At 38.9% G+C, this 17,412-nt stretch overlaps 1 protein-coding gene across 3 annotated transcripts in view; it reads left to right on the top strand.

Annotated features, from left to right (window-relative positions):
• The window catches only part of LOC126278332 (equilibrative nucleoside transporter 3), a 60,422-nt gene that overhangs the window by 28,952 nt on the left and 14,058 nt on the right, over window positions 1–17,412 (top strand). For 2 of the 3 annotated variants that reach the window (XM_049978369.1, XM_049978368.1), the window contains 4 exons: window positions 589–714; window positions 5,422–5,536; window positions 8,942–9,027; window positions 9,416–9,618. In XM_049978369.1, coding sequence (XP_049834326.1) covers window positions 589–714; window positions 5,422–5,536; window positions 8,942–9,027; window positions 9,416–9,618 — 530 coding nt within the window. Of the gene's footprint in view, window positions 1–588; window positions 715–5,421; window positions 5,537–8,941; window positions 9,028–9,415; window positions 9,623–17,412 lie in introns of those variants that run through there. The other variant, XM_049978370.1, reaches the window with a different exon arrangement.

Genomic DNA, 17,412 nt, shown 5'->3' with positions numbered 1-17,412 from the left:
TTCAATTTTCTTTTTAACCCCAACTGTATTATTAAACTTCCAGTTTATTTTCTTTCCAAGGACTTCCATTAAAATATGTAATTAGACAATTTTTTAAGACTTTTATTGACTTTCAGTTAAAAGCATAATGACAAACAGTAATGTGTGTGTGTGTGTGTGTGTGTGTGTGTGTGTGTGTGTGTGTGTGTGTGCGCGCGCGCGAGTGTACACCTGTCCTTTTTTTCCCCTAAGGGAAGTCTTTCCGCTCCCGGGATTGGAATGACTCCTTACCCTCTCCCTTAAAACCCACATCCTTTCATTTTTCCCTCTCCTTCCCTCTTTCCTGACGAAGCAACTGCCAGTTGCGAAAGCTCAATTCTGTGTGTGTGTTTGTGTGTTTTGTTCATGTGCCTGTCTGCCGGCGCTTTGCCGCTTGGTAAGTCTTGGAATCTTTGTTTTTAATATATTTTTCCCATGTGGAAGTTTCTTTCTGTTTTATTTACATCATCATTAATTTTTATAGACAAACATTTTGCCATGTCCAGTATTTCTCAATATTGATACTGAATTTCAAATTCCCAATATGATGTGCCTGATTGTTCTTTACAGGTATTCTTCCAGTATTTTACAAAAGAAAAAGAAGCAGTGAGTACACTACAATATGAACCTGCTACAATTGAAGCAATTGACAGGCAGCCTGTAAGAGAAATTTCTTATAAAACAATTCTCAGTAAGGTGTGTACATAGTAGTTTCACAAATGTTATTCTCGAATGTAGTTTGTATAGCCTCCTAATATAGTGAAGCAAAATGAATGGTCCCCTTAAAAGGACAAAATACCTCACATGAACAACTGAGTCTGTATCATGTCTGTCAGAAGTGTCTGTTCTAATTTTCTCATGTTGTCTCACTTTGCTCTTATAAACTGGAAAAAAGATTTTCCCTCCAATAGTTCATTGATTCATTCATCATAATCCATAAGTCCCGTCAAAGAGTAGAAACTACATATAAGTTAAACAAGTCAACGTATAAATTAACAGATGAGAAAGGAACCATTTAAAAAAATGTAAATACTTATGAATTGATTGGAGCTGAAAGGCATTTGTCAATTCGCACAAACTTTCCGGAGAAGGAAAAAACTGTAGAGATGCAACAAAACCAAATAAATATAAGTTATTAATGCTGTTATTTTTAAAAGCATTTTGTGGAATATAAATTTTCTTAATGAAAATAAAATTTGAACATATAATCCTCCTTTATTTTTGTTTTTCAAAAATGGACTTCATTGTTTTCAGCTCTGTATTGATTAATAAATTTAATAATGTATATTGATCACATGTATTTATGAAATACATATTAATGAACAAGAGTAATTTTAGCTTGTAAATAAACACACACACACACACACACACACACACACACACACACACACACACACACACACACCTCTTGTTAGGCATGGCTTTATACAGATTCACTTAGACTAGCCATTGTTGGCCATTTCATAATGTTCTCATAAAATTCCTTAGCATCGTGAGGAACATACTTCACTATCTTTTCAATGTCCTGTTGCTTTTCAAAGTTTATGGGAACTTTATTCTTTTATATGTTTTTGGGTGGCATGGTAAGATTTTGAAGTGACCTTGGCCTTCCAAGAAAAAATATGCGATATACAGGCGAGTTGATGTAATCAGACACTTCAACCTCTCCAGTCTCGTTCTTGCAGTAGCCCTCTTGAAGTTTAAGGGGGAAAATATATATTTCTTATCTTTTTGGAGTCCTTAACAATCCATGGGCTATAAACTGTCAAAATTTTTATTATCTTTTTGAATACCCCAAAATTTTTATCACATGGTAGGAATGAATGACCACTTTCAAGAAACATTTGAGTAATTGACTCAAATTTAACAGCTACAGTCAATTTCAGACCATTCTCACCATTGTGTGATTTCGGTTTCATCCAGTACATTCATGTGGAGCAAGCTGATGGTATCTGGAATGTAGCTTTCTATAGTGGTATAGAAAAGTGCACACCTCACTCAAACATTTCTTTCATCACCCTCATTGTAAGCATATATCATGATGCTATCATCTTTTAAATAATGAATATTAATGATAGTTGCCACATATAAAATACTTTTTGCACAGGTATTTCTGGTAAGAGCAAATTATGCATATAGTCAAAGGCAACAGCATCCATTTCTTCATTTTGAAGACAGTGAGCTCGACCTCCTTCAGGGAATCGCAAAATTTTAGACTAACTCGAAGATGAAACTCCAAATCTGTCTTGGCTGCAAGTTTGAAGCTTCACAGAGATGGCAACTTTTTAATTTCATTTTAAGCTCCTCCTAAAGAGAACAAACAACCGTTTGTGGTCTGTTGAATGTATAACCAGATCTTTTTTCCATAATACTGCCTTTAGAAATCATGTTTTCCCAGAATACTGCCTGTAGAAATTGTATTTCACAGCAGCATATGGATAAGCATTACAGTGCATTTTATACATAGTTTCCACACACAGCTGAGACTCAAAGTACTTAATTTCCTTTCCAGGATACCATGGTCTTCAGAAGAAAAGATTGTACATGTTCATATATTGTTTTCAGGATGATTTCAGCAGTTTTATTTCTTTTTATATTCTTCTTGCATTTGTCTTTGAATAGTTCCCATTTATTAACATATGCAGTATAGTAAATACCCACTTCATTCCAGTGGAGTGGAAACTGCAATATATTTTTGACAAACCTGCCCTCTATTGATCCACACGTTACAAAATAACAAAAAGTGGAACAATGCGTATTTAGTTGTCACCATCTAATTTGCAAGGTCTGTGTCTCTTGACATCACACACTGGAATAATGCCCATTAGGTACAGTTCTTGAGCATGTTTGTTTGGAAGGCACTGAAATTTTGCAAGGACATAAATGTTGACCACATCATTGATTCTCTAGAAACAGCCTTTCCAGCATTGGCAATCAAAATGATTGTTTAAAACTTGGGCATATTTAATCAAGTGATCTGTTGTAGACATTGGGGAAGAATACAGGATTCATTAGCATATATAACCCTGCATCAGAAAATGATATAGTAAAAATAAAGCTTATTATTATCATCAGTATTGTCATAGTAAAAGTTTGTACTGACCTATTTTTGTTACCGTGGATATGTTTTCCACTTTAGTTAATGTAACGTACACCATTAGTAATGGTTTGCTTTATTAAATTTTTCATTTGAGCAGAATTATTTCTGTTTCTTTTGGGTGAAATAGTGAAATACTGACTTCCACAGAACTAACAAGCAACAGCTGAATGAATATGAAACCACGCGAAAAGAATTGTGCAGGAATCAACACCTACCAGTGTTGGCAGTATACACAATGACACAAAGCTGAAAGATAAAAAGTCCATAGTTTAATACTTTTCTGATTCGCACACATTAGGTGCAACACCAGTTCCACATACAAGTGGAAGGGTGACTTAATGATTTTCAGTGCCATTTGATGCGGGTTGTCCAAGTAGTTCATGATCTTGAAGAAAAAAAAAATGTTGCACATTTGAAATTAATTCCTTTCAGCTCTGATTAATTCATATACACAGTTTCTGACTGTAATTACTTGACTAACTGTGTTAAACCTTTAATGTTATACCTCGTAACAAGAACATTATGACAACATTTAAAATTTTGAAATTCAGTCTGTAATAAACGAAGTACTGAAAATCAAATTCCCCCCCCCCCCCCCTCCTCCCCACCAGAAGCCATTATATAGGAAATCTGCTACTGGTACTAGATGACCATTTAGTCATTTAGTAATGTAGGTAATTGCTGTAGATCTTCTTTTGGTAATTTAGTATGTACTTCATTAAATTAAATAGTTACCTACATCTGTAACAATGCCAGCTGAGTTGAAATAAGCTAGTGTAAGTGATGGATTATCTATGATATGGCAGCAGCAATTGACAACTTTCTGAAAACCATGATTTCTGGCATTGAAAGTTTCTATAATACACACACACACACACACACACACACACACACACACAAAAGAAAAAAATCTCTGAAGGAAATAAATTAAACCCAAAATACCAGGAGATTATGCCTAATTAAGTTTCAGTGGATATCCTCGTCCACATTTTTATCAGAAAGAAACCTCCAGAAATGTTAGCAGTATACGCGGGTATTATTTTGGGCATTATTGTTTGATTTTAGGTGCTACACCGGTACTCGAAAGTCTGTCCCACTCATTCAGCTGTCCATCTGCCAAATTCTGCTTGTTACCCTGAATTAAATTAAAAAAATAAAAGAAAAACCAGTTCATATCAAAGGATAGAATGTAATAAATAATGAAACAGTTCATTCACAACTTTATGATGTTAGTACTAGTATGTGCATAATGATACATCTTTTTCATTAATTTTTAGCAGTTGGTTAGTAGATATAAACTTTTTTTTTCATTGTGAACTGCGTGTGTGGCATTTAACAGGATAATGTTTCACATATGATCTTTCCTAACAACATTAATAGCTGTGTTTTGTGGGTATGACAAGGTTGATTCAGAAGACCACATCATGAAAACTGTAAAACATATAAAATAACTTGACACACATTAGTAAGTAGAGCATCTGTTCATGTTTTTAACTCACATTGCCAATATGGGCACCGTTTGTGACATGCTAAATGTCAGTACATGTGTGCAGTTCATTGAAGCTGGTGACAGAAATTGCCTCGGAAGGTGCGACAATAGTTGACTTTGGAAATTTGTTCTTTGTGTTCCTGTCTGCAGACATAAGCTGTGTATGTGCGGATGGATATGTGTGTGTGTGTGCGAGTGTACACCTGTCCTTTTTTTCCCCTAAGGGAAGTCTTTCCGCTCCCGGGATTGGAATGACTCCTTACCCTCTCCCTTAAAACCCACATCCTTTCATTTTTCCCTCTCCTTCCCTCTTTCCTGACGAAGCAACTGCCAGTTGCGAAAGCTCGTAATTCTGTGTGTGTGTTTGTGTGTTTTGTTCATGTGCCTGTCTGCCGGCGCTTTGCCGCTTGGTAAGTCTTGGAATCTTTGTTTTTAATATATTTTTCCCATGTGGAAGTTTCTTTCTGTTTTATTTACATCAACAATATAGAGTGGATGATTTACCTAAAATTTCTCATACACCTGCTGCGTAGTGCAAAATACTCCACTGCATTCATTATGATTGAAACTTAGAGAGATGCTCTAGCTACTGATGTGTGTCTTTTTTTGTATGTCTTGTAGTTTCCACACAGTATACCTTGGCAGTATTCATGAATATCTGTGTCTTGTATGAACTAAGATTTCTAGAAAACGAGGGACATGAGTACCTTATCTTTGTCAGACAATAGTTTACTGTATTAATGTGCATGTCATTGTAGCTCAGTTATGTGTACTGTAATAACCAAATGCTAACTTTTGTGTACCCTTTCTGTAGATGTGGGTGTACGGATTCTCAGTGTGGATGACTTTTTTCGTGACCCTTTCTTTATACCCTTCTGTGACTGTCCTTATAAATTCGACAAAGAAAGGGAATGGTTCTGCTTGGAATGGTAAGTGCTGCAGATTTGCTTTTGCTGCATACTTCATTAACAGGAAAAAGGTCTTTTGGTCTGAAAAACACTAAACAAATTCTTTATTTAATTGGATAGATAAAAAATCTACTCACCATTGGTGGCAGAACACACGCATAAAAGATTGTTACTTAAAAACCGTCTTGACTGCAATTTTTTTATTCTTTATTTTTTATTCATATTACCGGTTTCGGTTCATTCAGAACCATCTTCAGATCTGATATTTCAGTTACAGGAGTAACCTGTCCAAATCCAGCAATTTTCACATGCTATGTCACATACACTGATTGCTGTTACCCCATAAGACATTGTCTGTTTTTGCAAAACATAAAAGATTGTTGTAATCGGCAGGCTTTCGGAGCCAGTGGCTCCTCCTTCAGGCAGAAGGGATGAAGCAGAAGGAAGAAGGGTGAAGGAAAAGGTCTTGTGAGGTCTAGGAAAATGGGTAGATTTGGGATGTCAGGGGAGACCTACTCTACAGAATGAGAAGGAAAAACCTGAGAGCTTAAAGGTGGAAGACAGGGTAATATGCAGACAGAGATTACTGCTTACACATCATGCATGAATTAAAAAGAGTAAAAAGCTAAGTGCATTGTACATAACAGAGGTGGGAAGGTGGTGGTGAAAAATAGATGGGAAAGACAATGAAAGATCTAAAAAACTAAAATGGAGTGAAACAAAGAGTAGTTACAGAGAAGAAAAGCTGAGACAGAAGAAATTAATGTAAATTAAGGCCAGGTGGGTGGCGAGAACTAAGGACATGTTGTAGTGCTAGTTGCCGCCTGTGTAGTTCTAACAAACTGGAGTCTGGAGGTAGAACCTAGATGGCGCGTGTGGTGAAACAGGTGCCAAGGTCATGAATGTCATCTTGTAGAGCGTGCTGAACAAAAAGATATTGTGAGTTGCGAGTATACAACCTCTACCTATGCCCATTCACCCAAATTAATAATTTGGTGGTAGTCATGCCCATATAGAAGGCCGAACAGTGTTTACATAAGAGCTGGTATATGACGTGCTGTTTCTCAGGTGGCTCTCTCTTTGGTAATATATGTTTTTCCAGTTACAAGGCTGTTACATGTGTTGGTAGGAGTGTGCATAAGGCAAGTCTTGCAGCAGGGACGGTCACGCCCAATGATAAATCTTTCCTTCTCATCCCATACGGTAAGTCTCCCCTGACCTGTGGTTCTGGGTGACTTTCCTTAAATCTAACCCTTTGCCTAGATGTCTCCAGTCCTTTTTCCTTCACCCTTCTTTCTTCCCCATCAACGCTTCTGCTTGAAGGTGGTGTCACTGGCTCCAAAAGCTTGCCAATTACGACCCTCCTTTATATTTGTGTTCTTCCACCGCTTGGTGAGTATATTTTTTTATCTATCCAATTAAATAATTTTGTCAATAATAGATTGTTTTTGTTGCTATAAAGAAATTCTTTGTACCTCATAAAGTTGGAACTAACTTTGTGTTACCATGTTTGTATGTAAAAATGTACAATCTGGTAATCATGTTGTATGTGTTGGGTAACAGTGAAAAGTTTTCCATAGAAGCATATTGAGTTAATATTTAGAATTTTTTTTAACTAGTGCTGGTATGTTAAGTATTGTAACTGCCAGTCGTCAAAACATTTATATTTAGCTACCTCTAGTACTTTATATATCAGCACAGATAATAAATGTCCTTTTAACAATCACCATTTTTATTTATTGTGTATACAAATTTTGGCAACTTAGCCTATCACCTAATGACTACCATTCTTATTTTTTCCTATTAATAGATTGTCTCCGAGGTCAGGGATTGGTCTTCTGTCTGAAGACTGACTTAATGCAGATAATAGAAAACTGTACAATTTCCCCACCCGATCTACCCACCAAATCTCCAGCATTCTTCTGTAGCACCACATTTCAAAAGTTTCTATTCTGTTCATGTCTGAACTTTATTGTACACATTTCAATTACATGCAAAGTAGGCAAACACCTTCAGAAAAGACTTAATAACATACACACTGTCAGTCACATTATGACCACCTGTCAAAAGGCTGAAAGTGGACCACTACAAGACTTGCAGCAGGTGTGTCCGTTAGGTTCCAAAAGATACCAGCAGGGGTGTGGAACGATGCCCACTCTAGTGTCATCGTAAGCTGTGCTAGGTTTCTCTGTTGAGGATTGGTGCTAACAGCCTGATTGACAAGGTCCCATAGATTCTTGGTTGGTTATATGTCAAGGGAGTTTGGAGGTCAGGGAGCACATTAAATTCATCCTGATGCTTTTCGAACCATGCAAATACACTGCAAGCTGTGTGACAAATTGTGCTGTGCTGCTGCTAGATGCCATCACGCTGAGGTACAGTCATGTACATGGACCCCAAGGATAGATGTATACTTAAATTGATCCATTGTGCCTTTTAGAATGACGAGATAACGGAAAGAATGCCAAGAAAACAATCCTCCTTCCTGTACCCTTCCAACAATTCTTGCAGGGTGTGTGCTTTGATATTTCACGTCAACGTATATAATGTATGTAACATGATTCGTCCAAAAAGGCCACCTGTTGCCACTCAGTGAACGGCAAGTTGCTGTGTTGGTATGCAAATTCCACTCTTCATCACTGATGAACAGCAGTCAGCTCGGGTGCATGAGTCAGATGCCTGCTGTGGAGGCACGTATGCTGCAACATTTGCTGAACAGTCACTGAGGAGACACTGTCGTTAGCCCCATGATTCATCTGGGTGGTCAGTTGCTCAACAGGTGCACGTCTATTAGCCCATACGCACCTCCACATCCATCATTCACCCCAGTCATCTATGGCATATGATGGATCACAGTTGTTTCAGTGCTGGTTTTTGATAGCACCATTTTGCCATGCCCTGTATACTTTAACCATGGTAGGATGCAAACAGTTTACAAACTTAGACATTTTGGAAACACTCCCTCTCTTGACCAGAAAGCCAGTGATCATGCACATTTGGACATCAGATAGAGCTCTCCATTTCCACATTAAGATGACGACTGCACTGTTTTCCACATCCTCCAGTGCTAGTGCTGCCACCTGCTATCTGAGTGGTTACTGCATAATGAAGTTGAACTTAGGTAGTGACCACATTAATGTGACTTGAACATGTATATTTGCATTAAATGTTGAGAGGTTTTTCTTTTCCGGAAGCTACTGCTAGATACTATTTTATATTGGCTATCATCAGTTATTTTGCACTCAAACAACAAAACTCCTCTACTACTTTTAGTGCCTCATTTCCGAATTTAATTTCCTCAGCATTGCCCAATTTATTTCGATCAACATTCTGTCACCATTGTTTCCATCTTATATATATTTCAGTGAATTCTCGTAGTTTACTGGATGGAACAAAATTACTAACATTTAATTTGCTTTTTTACAGATATCTACTTTGTTCCTGTGGTTGCTTACTTGATCTTCAGTTTGTGTGATTACATTGGTCGAATCACTGCTGGAATTTTGAAATGGGTGTGTGAAACTACTGTTAATGTTTGGTTGCATGTATATTATTAATGCTAAGGAGAGTTAGTTACTTTTGGTAGTATTTTCTGCATAAAAACTATAATTTTTATTACAAATATAGTAAAAAAATTAGTAGTTTGGTTTTGTCAAGACACTTCCATTTCTTGTTAAGTTTAGTGTATTAGTATATTACTTTCCACTTAAACATGTCTTTGCAGGAGCTAGTGTCCAAACTGATGACATACCGCCAGTAGTTGTAATGTAGTTCAGTGTTTATAACTGAAGACATGGATTTCATGATAGAACACCTCTCAGATTAAAAAATAAGTTTAAATTATATCACCACTCCAGTAAGTAGTTCATAATGTTTTTAAAAATGTGTATTTTGTTGCAGCCCCGTGGCAGTGCGTGGCTGATAGGGCTTATCAGCATCTTACGAGTTGTATTCATTCCACTATTTCTGATGTGCAACGCCCATCCGAGACACCATGGCGTGCCTTTGCTTATAAATTCAGATGTGTATTACATCATACTCATGGTGATTTTTGGTCTTTCAAATGGATATTTGGCAAATATCACCTTGATATGTGTTCCAAGGTAAAGTATGTATTGATTTCCTTTTCTCTGTTCACCCCATACAAATAGAAAAAGTCCTTTATAATAGTAAGTACATACAGAGCATCTTCAGGAAACTTCAACTTCTTCATTAAAAGTCTGGAAGCTCTGTTGTCCCATCTCACAGTAAAAAAGACAGAAAAAGTGGTGGTTGGTGATTTTAATTTGGATTTACTGAAAAGCTCTGTTAATGAGCAATTGTTGCCATTAGTAAACACTGTCATTTAATTTAATTCCTACTATGAACTTTACAACTAGGGTATGTAAATGTTCTGAGACTGCTGTTGATCATATCTTTGTAGACAAATCTAGAGGGAAAGTTATATCACAAAACCAATTGTAAATGGGCTCTCTGAGCATGACTTGCAACATCTTACGTTAAATGTTAAACCTTGTCAAGATATAAACTCTATTAAACCTGAGTACAGGAGGGTAAAAAAATCAGTCAAAATTGAGAATTTTAGGAGATTGGTCAAAGACATGAACTGGACAAATGTTTACAGTACTTCTGACTCAGATGGAAAATACAAATCATTCATTAATAAAGTTACTTCCTCATTTGAAGATTGTTTTCCTCTCAGGGTAATTCGGATCAAACAGAGGTCACCATGGATTACACAAGGAATAAAGGTATAATGTGGAACAAAAAGGAAACTCTTATCTACTATGTAGGAACAGCTCTGATACTAGCATTGTAATGTATTACAAAGAATACTGCAAAATACTGAAGTAGTAACCCAGAAATCTAAGGAGTTTTATCATGAGAAAAAAATAATTACATCAGGCAAAAAAATTAAAAACTATATGAGGTATAGTCAGAAACCAGATAGCAGTTATGAGTCGAGGGACATGAAAGGGAAGCAGTTGTTGTGAAGGGAGTAAGACAGGGTTGTAGCCTCTCCCCGATGTTATTCAATCTGTATATTGAGCAGGCAGTAAAGGAAACAAAAGAAAAATTCGGAGTAGGTATTAAAATCCATGGAGAAGAAATAAAAACTTTGAGGTTCACCGATGACATTGTAATTCTGTCAGAGACAGCAAAGGACTTGGAAGAGCAGTTGAATGGAATGGATAGTGTCTTGAAAGGAGGATATAAGATCAACATCAACAAAAGCGAAATGAGGATAATGGAATGTAGTCGAATTAAGTCGGATGACGCTGAGGGAATTAGATTAGGAAATGACACTTGAAGTAGTAAAGGAGTTTTGCTATTTGGGGAGCAAAATAACTGATGATGGTCGAAGTAGAGAGGATATAAAATGTAGACTGGCAACGGCAAGGAAAGCGTTTCTGGAGAAGAGAAATTTAACATCGAGTATAGATTTAAGTGTCGGGAAGTGATTTCTGAAAGTATTTGTATGGAATGTACCCATGTATGGAAGTGAAACATGGACGATAAATAGTTTGGACTAGAAGAGAATAGAAGCTTTCGAAATGTGGTGCTACAGAAGAATGCTGAAGATTAGAGGGTAGATCACATAACTAATGAGGAGGTATTAAATAGGATTGGGGAGAAGAGAAGTTTGTGGCACAACTTGACCAGAAGAAGGGATCGGTTGGTAGGACATGTTCTGAGGCATCAAGGGATCACCAATTTAGTATTGGAGGGCAGTGTGGAGGGTAAAAATCATAGAGGGAGACAAAGAGATGAATACACTACGCAGATTCAGAAGGATGTAGGTTGCAGTAGGTACTGGGAGATGAAGAAGCTTGCACAGGATAGATTAGCGTGGAGAGCTGCATCAAACCAGTCTCAGGACTGAAGACCACAACAACAACAACAACAACAACAACAACAACATGGGGTATAGAGAAGACAGAGAAACGTGAAGCCAGAAAGGAAGACAAAAAGATAGCTGTAAAAATAAATGGAGATATCGGTAACTAGTGCATGTTGTGTTGCAAACTCTTCAACAAGTATTTTGTTTTTGTTACTGACAGCTTGGGGATGTCAAGTTCAGTAAACCATACAATGGAGTATCTGAGACCAGTCTATACAAATAACTTCAGTAAAGTGGATATGACACTTACTTCTCCCAAAGAAGTAGCATCAATCATAAAATCCTTAAAATCAAAGTACTCTAGTGGTTATGATAACATATCACTGAAGTTAATGGAAGTGAGTTCATGTGAGTTGGGTTCTGTCTTGGAAGGTATTTGTGTAATCCGTATCTTATCAGCACAACACATCCAGACTGGCTAAAATATGTTGAAGTTATGTCTCTTTAGAAGAAGGGGATAATGAGATACTGTCAAACTATCAACCAGTTTCACTTTTTCTGACTTCTTCAAATGTATTTGAAAAGGTTGTATTCAAGCATCTTCTTAAGCATCCGACTGCAAATAATATATCGTCACAGTCACATTTGGGTTCCAGAAGGCTTCCAATATAGAGAGGGCTATTTACACGTACGGTGAGAATGTACTTAATTCATTAGATAACAAATTAGAGGCTACTGGCATTTTCTGTGACCTGTAAAAAGCCTTTGTGTAGGTCACAGCATTCTAATAAGTAAGCTAGAATATTATGGTGTCATTGGCAGTGCTGTAAAATCATTGGACTCTTTCCCAACTAACAGGAAAAAAAGTTGTCATTGTGAAATACGTGTGGAGTAAGCAGTCGTCTTCATCTAATGGGAAATTAATTACTTTTGCTGTTCCACAAGGTTCCGTCTTGGGTCCACAGATTTTTCTTGTGTAGATTAATGATCTCTCGTCTGTTACATTGCAAGATGCTGAGTATGTTTTGTTTGCAGATGACACAAACATTGAAATAAATAGCAAGTCAAGTACAGATTTTGAAATGGCTACTAATCAGATTTTCACTGGCATTAGGAATAGGTTTAAAGCTAATTCACTATGATTAAACTTTGAAAAGACCCACTATATGAAGTTCAGAACCTGTAAGAGACTTCCTTCAAGCATGTGTATAATATATGAAGACAGGAGGATCAAAGAGTTAGACAGTGTTAAATTTCAGGGATTACAACTCGATTCTAAATTCAGTTGGGAAGGACATACCACAGAATTGCTGAAACATCTAAACAAGTCTGTGTTCACAATGCAAATGATGTCAGATGTAGGAGCTAGAAGCTCAATGTTTAACGGTCTTTCTGTTGTGACTATCTGCTTCAACAAGTCATCTTTATGAAGAGTAGCAATCTGTCTGTTTCATAACTGTGTAAGTTTTCACCTGTGAATTATTTACATTTCTGTGTAGCGTGCCCCAAATATTTCAAGTAAAAATTAGGCATATAGCAGAGAAGGCTAAATAATACTGAAGCTAATTCTCATAAATGAATATTTAAGTTTTTATGGACATTAACAACTTACACCTTACAGGAAAAGCTTCATACTAAGTATGCAGTGTGACAACTGCTAGTCTTATTGCATACATTACAACAAAATCCATTGAAAAAATGGAACTCTAAACTCAAAATAATTTTTGAACCCACTGTTTGCATGTGCTGTTTGTTATAGGGATGTAATTCCTATTACTCCAATTCTGTCATGACTGTTTTGTTCGAAATATGCCACCTATAGGCTTTTTAACATTTCATCTCCCACATGACCTAGTACCATCACCCAAAATTTCTGTCAAGAAACTTGACTAACTCTCCAGGGCTTGAAGAATCCAATATCTTATAAAGTTCTGTCCACGGGGATAAATTTTTGTTGGGGAGCCTTTCTCTATACATCTCTGTGCAAATATGGAATATTACTCTTTACATAATAACGTTGTGCATTTGTTACAGTGACACTGGTCTCAAATGGTTCTGTTTATGCCATTATAGGTTTTCAGTGGTTTTACTAAATGGTGTTCATATAAATTTGTCCTTTCCTCATTAAACAAGTTTGTATATGTTGATAAGGCTTTGTATATTGCTTACATTTTTCCTTGCAAAAAGCTGGCAAGCCCTATTTAGTTGTAAAATTATCTAAGGATGAAGAATTTCCTGCACTATACTGCAACTTGCAGAAATGTTTTTTAAAATTTGGAGCAGCAGGATGTAATACCTGAAAAGCCAGTTATGACCATAATTAGTGGAAAAACTCCTCTATGGACAAATGGGAGATAATTTTACCTTGTTCTTCAAGGTAGTGCCATCAGCAGTTGTTCGTCATGAAGCTTGTTCAGGTTACACACACACACACACACACACACACACACACACGTAGCTGTGGTCTCTGGCTGCTAAGGCCACACTGCGAGCAGCAGCACGTGATGGGAGACGCAACTAGGTGTCGATGGCCGCGATCAGCCGTCTTCAGGCTGCTGCCTTGGAGTGTAGCGGCAGTGGGGAGTCTGGTGCGTCGCAAGGTACACCCCAGGTGTTACATGCTTCACCCACTGTCCCTGCTGTCGAGACACCTTCGCGGGTACCGGGCGCGGTTGGGCCACCCTCTCCCCAAGGGGAGTGGCGGGTTCAGCGGCGTTCGTGGCGCACGAGGCGGAGGGTCAATGTGGAGGCTGGCCGTGTGGCATCGCCCGCTCTGCCTGTGAGTGGACATGTGGCCGCTCCTTCAGCAAGGTCCGAGCAGGCACACGGGGGGAGGGGTTTATTAGTTATTGGGAGCTCCAACGTTAGGCGGATGATGGAGCCCCTTAGGGAAATAGCGGAAAGGTCGGGGAAGAAGGCCAGTGTTCACTCTCTCTGCTTGCCGGGGGGTCTCATCCGAGATGTGGAGGAGGCCCTACCGGCGGCGATAGAGAGCACTGGGTGCACCCGACTGCAAATTGTTGCTCATGTCGGCACCAATGACTCCTGCCGTCTGGGTTCAGAGGTCATCCTCAGTTCGTACAGGCGGTTGGCGGAGTTGGTGAAGGCGGAAAGCCTCGCTCGCGGGGTGGAATCAGAGCTAACTATTTGTAGTATCGTTCCCAGAACTGATCGCGGTCCTCTGGTTTGGAGCCGAGTGGAAGGCTTAAACCAGAGGCTCAGACGATTCTGCGGAGAGCTGGGGTGCAAATTTCTCGACCTCCGCTATTGGGTGGAGAAATGTAGGGTTCCCCTGAATAGGTCAGGCGTGCACTACACGCCGGAAGCGGCTACGAGGGTAGCGGAGTACGTGTGGAGTGCACATGGGTTTTTTTTTTTAGGTTACAGAATTCCCTCCCTAGGCCCAACAAGACGCCTCCTGAGACGCGGCAAGGCAGGAGTAGGCAAAATGCAACAAGGAATAACAATATTAATGTGCTAATAGTAAACTGCAGGAGCGTCTATAGAAAGGTCCCAGAACTGCTCTCATTAATAAACGGTCACAACGCCCATATAGTACTAGGAACAGAAAGTTGGCTGAAACCAGACGTAAACAGTAATGAAATCCTAAACTCTGATTGGAATGTATACCGCAGAGATAGGCTGGACAGTGAAGGGGGAGGCGTGTTTATAGCGATAAGAAGTGCAATAGTATCGAAGGAAATTGACGGAGATTCGAATTGTGAAATGATTTGGGTGAAGGTCACGGTTAAAGCAGGCTCAGACATGGTAATTGGATGTCTTTATAGGCCCCCGGGCTCAGCAGCTGTTGTGGCTCAGCACCTGAAGAATAATTTGGAAAATATTTAGAGTAGATTTCCCCACCATGTTATAGTTCTGGGTGGAGATTTTAATTTGCCGGATATAGACTGGGAGACTCAAACGTTCATAACGGGTGGTAGGGACAAAGAATCCAGTGAAATATTTTTAAGTGCTTTATCTGAAAACTACCTTGAGCAGTTAAACAGAAAACCGACTCGTGGCGATAACATATTAGACCTTCTGGTGACAAACAGACCCGAACTATTTGAATCAGTTAATGCAGAACAGGGAATCAGCGATCATAAAGCGGTTACTGCATCGATGATTTCAGCCGTAAATAGAAATATTAAAAAAGGTAGGAAGATTTTTCTGTTTAGCAAAAGTGACAAAAAGCAGATTACAGAGTACCTGACGGCTCAACACAAAAGTTTTGTCTCAAGTGCAGATAGTGTTGAGGATCAGTGGACAAAGTTCAAAACCATCGTACAATATGTGTTAGATGAGTATGTGCCAAGTAAGATCGTAAGAGACGGAAAAGAGCCACCGTGGTACAACAACCGAGATAGAAAACGGCTGCGGAAGCAAAGGGAACTTCGCAGCAAACATAAACATAGCCAAAGCCTTGCAGAAAAACAAAAATTACGCGAAGCGAAATGTAGTGTGAGGAGGGCTATGCGAGAGGCTTTCAATGAATTCGAAAGTAAAGTTCTATGTACTGACTTGGCAGAAAATCCTAAGAAATTTTGGTCCTATGTCAAAGCGGTAGGTGGATCAAAACAAAATGTCCAGACACTCTGTGACCAAAATGGTACTGAAACAGAGGATGACAGAGTAAAGGCCGAAATACTAAATGTCTTCTTCCAAAGCTGTTTCACAGAGAAAGACTGCACTGTGCTTCCTTCTCTAGATTGTCGCACAGTTGACAAAATGGTAGATATCGAAGTAGACGACAGAGGGATAGAGAAGTTCGATTTTACACAGAGTACGCGAAGGAACTTGCCCCCCGTTCTTGCAGCAGTGTACCATAGGTCTCTAGAAGAGCGAAGCGTTCCAAAGGAATGGAAAAGGGCACAGGTCATCCCCGTTTTCAAGAAGGGACGTCGAACAGATGTGCAGAACTATAGACCTATATCTCTAACGTCGATCAGTTGTAGAATTTTGGAACACGTATTGTGTTCGAGTATAATGTCTTTTCTGGAGACTAGAAATCTACTCTGTAGGAATTCAAAAAAGACGGTCGTGTGAAACCCAGCTCGCGCTATTCGTCCACGAGACTCGGAGGGCCTTAGACACGGGTTCACAGGTAGATGCCGTGTTTCTTGACTACCGCAAAGCATTTGACACAGTTCCCCACAGTCCTTTAATGAACAAAGTAAGAGCATACGGACTATCAGATCAATTGTGTGATTGGATTGAGGAGTTACTAGATAACAGAACGCAGCATGTCATTCTCAATGGAGAGAAGTCTTCCGAAGTAAGAGTGATTTCAGGTGTGCCGCAGGGGAGTGTCATAGGACCGTTGCTATTCACAATATACATAAATGACCTGGTGGATGACATCGGAAGTTCACTGAGGCTTTTTGCAGATGATGCTGTGGTGTATCGAGAGGTTGCAACAATGAAAAATTGTACTGAAATGCAGGAGGATCTGCAGCGAATTGATGAATGGTGCACGGAATGGCAATTGAATCTCAATGTAGACAAGTGTAATGTGATGCGAATACATAGAAAGATAGGTCCCTTATCATTTAGCTACAAAATAGCAGGTCAGCAACTGGAAGCAGTTAATTTCATAAATTATCTGGGAGTACGCATTAGGGGTGATTTAAAATGGAATGATCGTATGAAGTTGATCGTCGGTAAAGCAGATGCCAGACTGAGATTCATTGGAAGAATCCTAAGGAAATGCAATCCGACAACAAAGGAAGTAGGTTACAGTACGCTTGTTCGCCCAATGCTTGAATACTGCTCAGCAGTGTGGGATCCGCACCAGGTAGGGTTGATAGAAGAGATAGAGAAGATCCAATGGAGAGCAGCGCGCTTTGTTACAGGATCATTTAGTAATCGCGAAAGCATTACGGAGATGATAGATAAACTCCAGTGGAAGACTCTGCAGGAGAGACGCTCAGTAGCTCGGTACGGGCTTTTGTTAAAGTTTTGAGAACATACCTTCACCGAAGAGTCAAGCAGTATATTGCTCCCCCCTACGTATATCTCGCAAAGAGACCATGAGGATAAAATCAGAGAGATTAGA

This window comes from Schistocerca gregaria, chromosome 6 (assembly GCF_023897955.1).
Source record: "Schistocerca gregaria isolate iqSchGreg1 chromosome 6, iqSchGreg1.2, whole genome shotgun sequence".
Classification (NCBI taxonomy): domain Eukaryota; kingdom Metazoa; phylum Arthropoda; class Insecta; order Orthoptera; family Acrididae; genus Schistocerca; species Schistocerca gregaria.
This window is presented reverse-complemented; position numbering and strand designations above follow the sequence as displayed.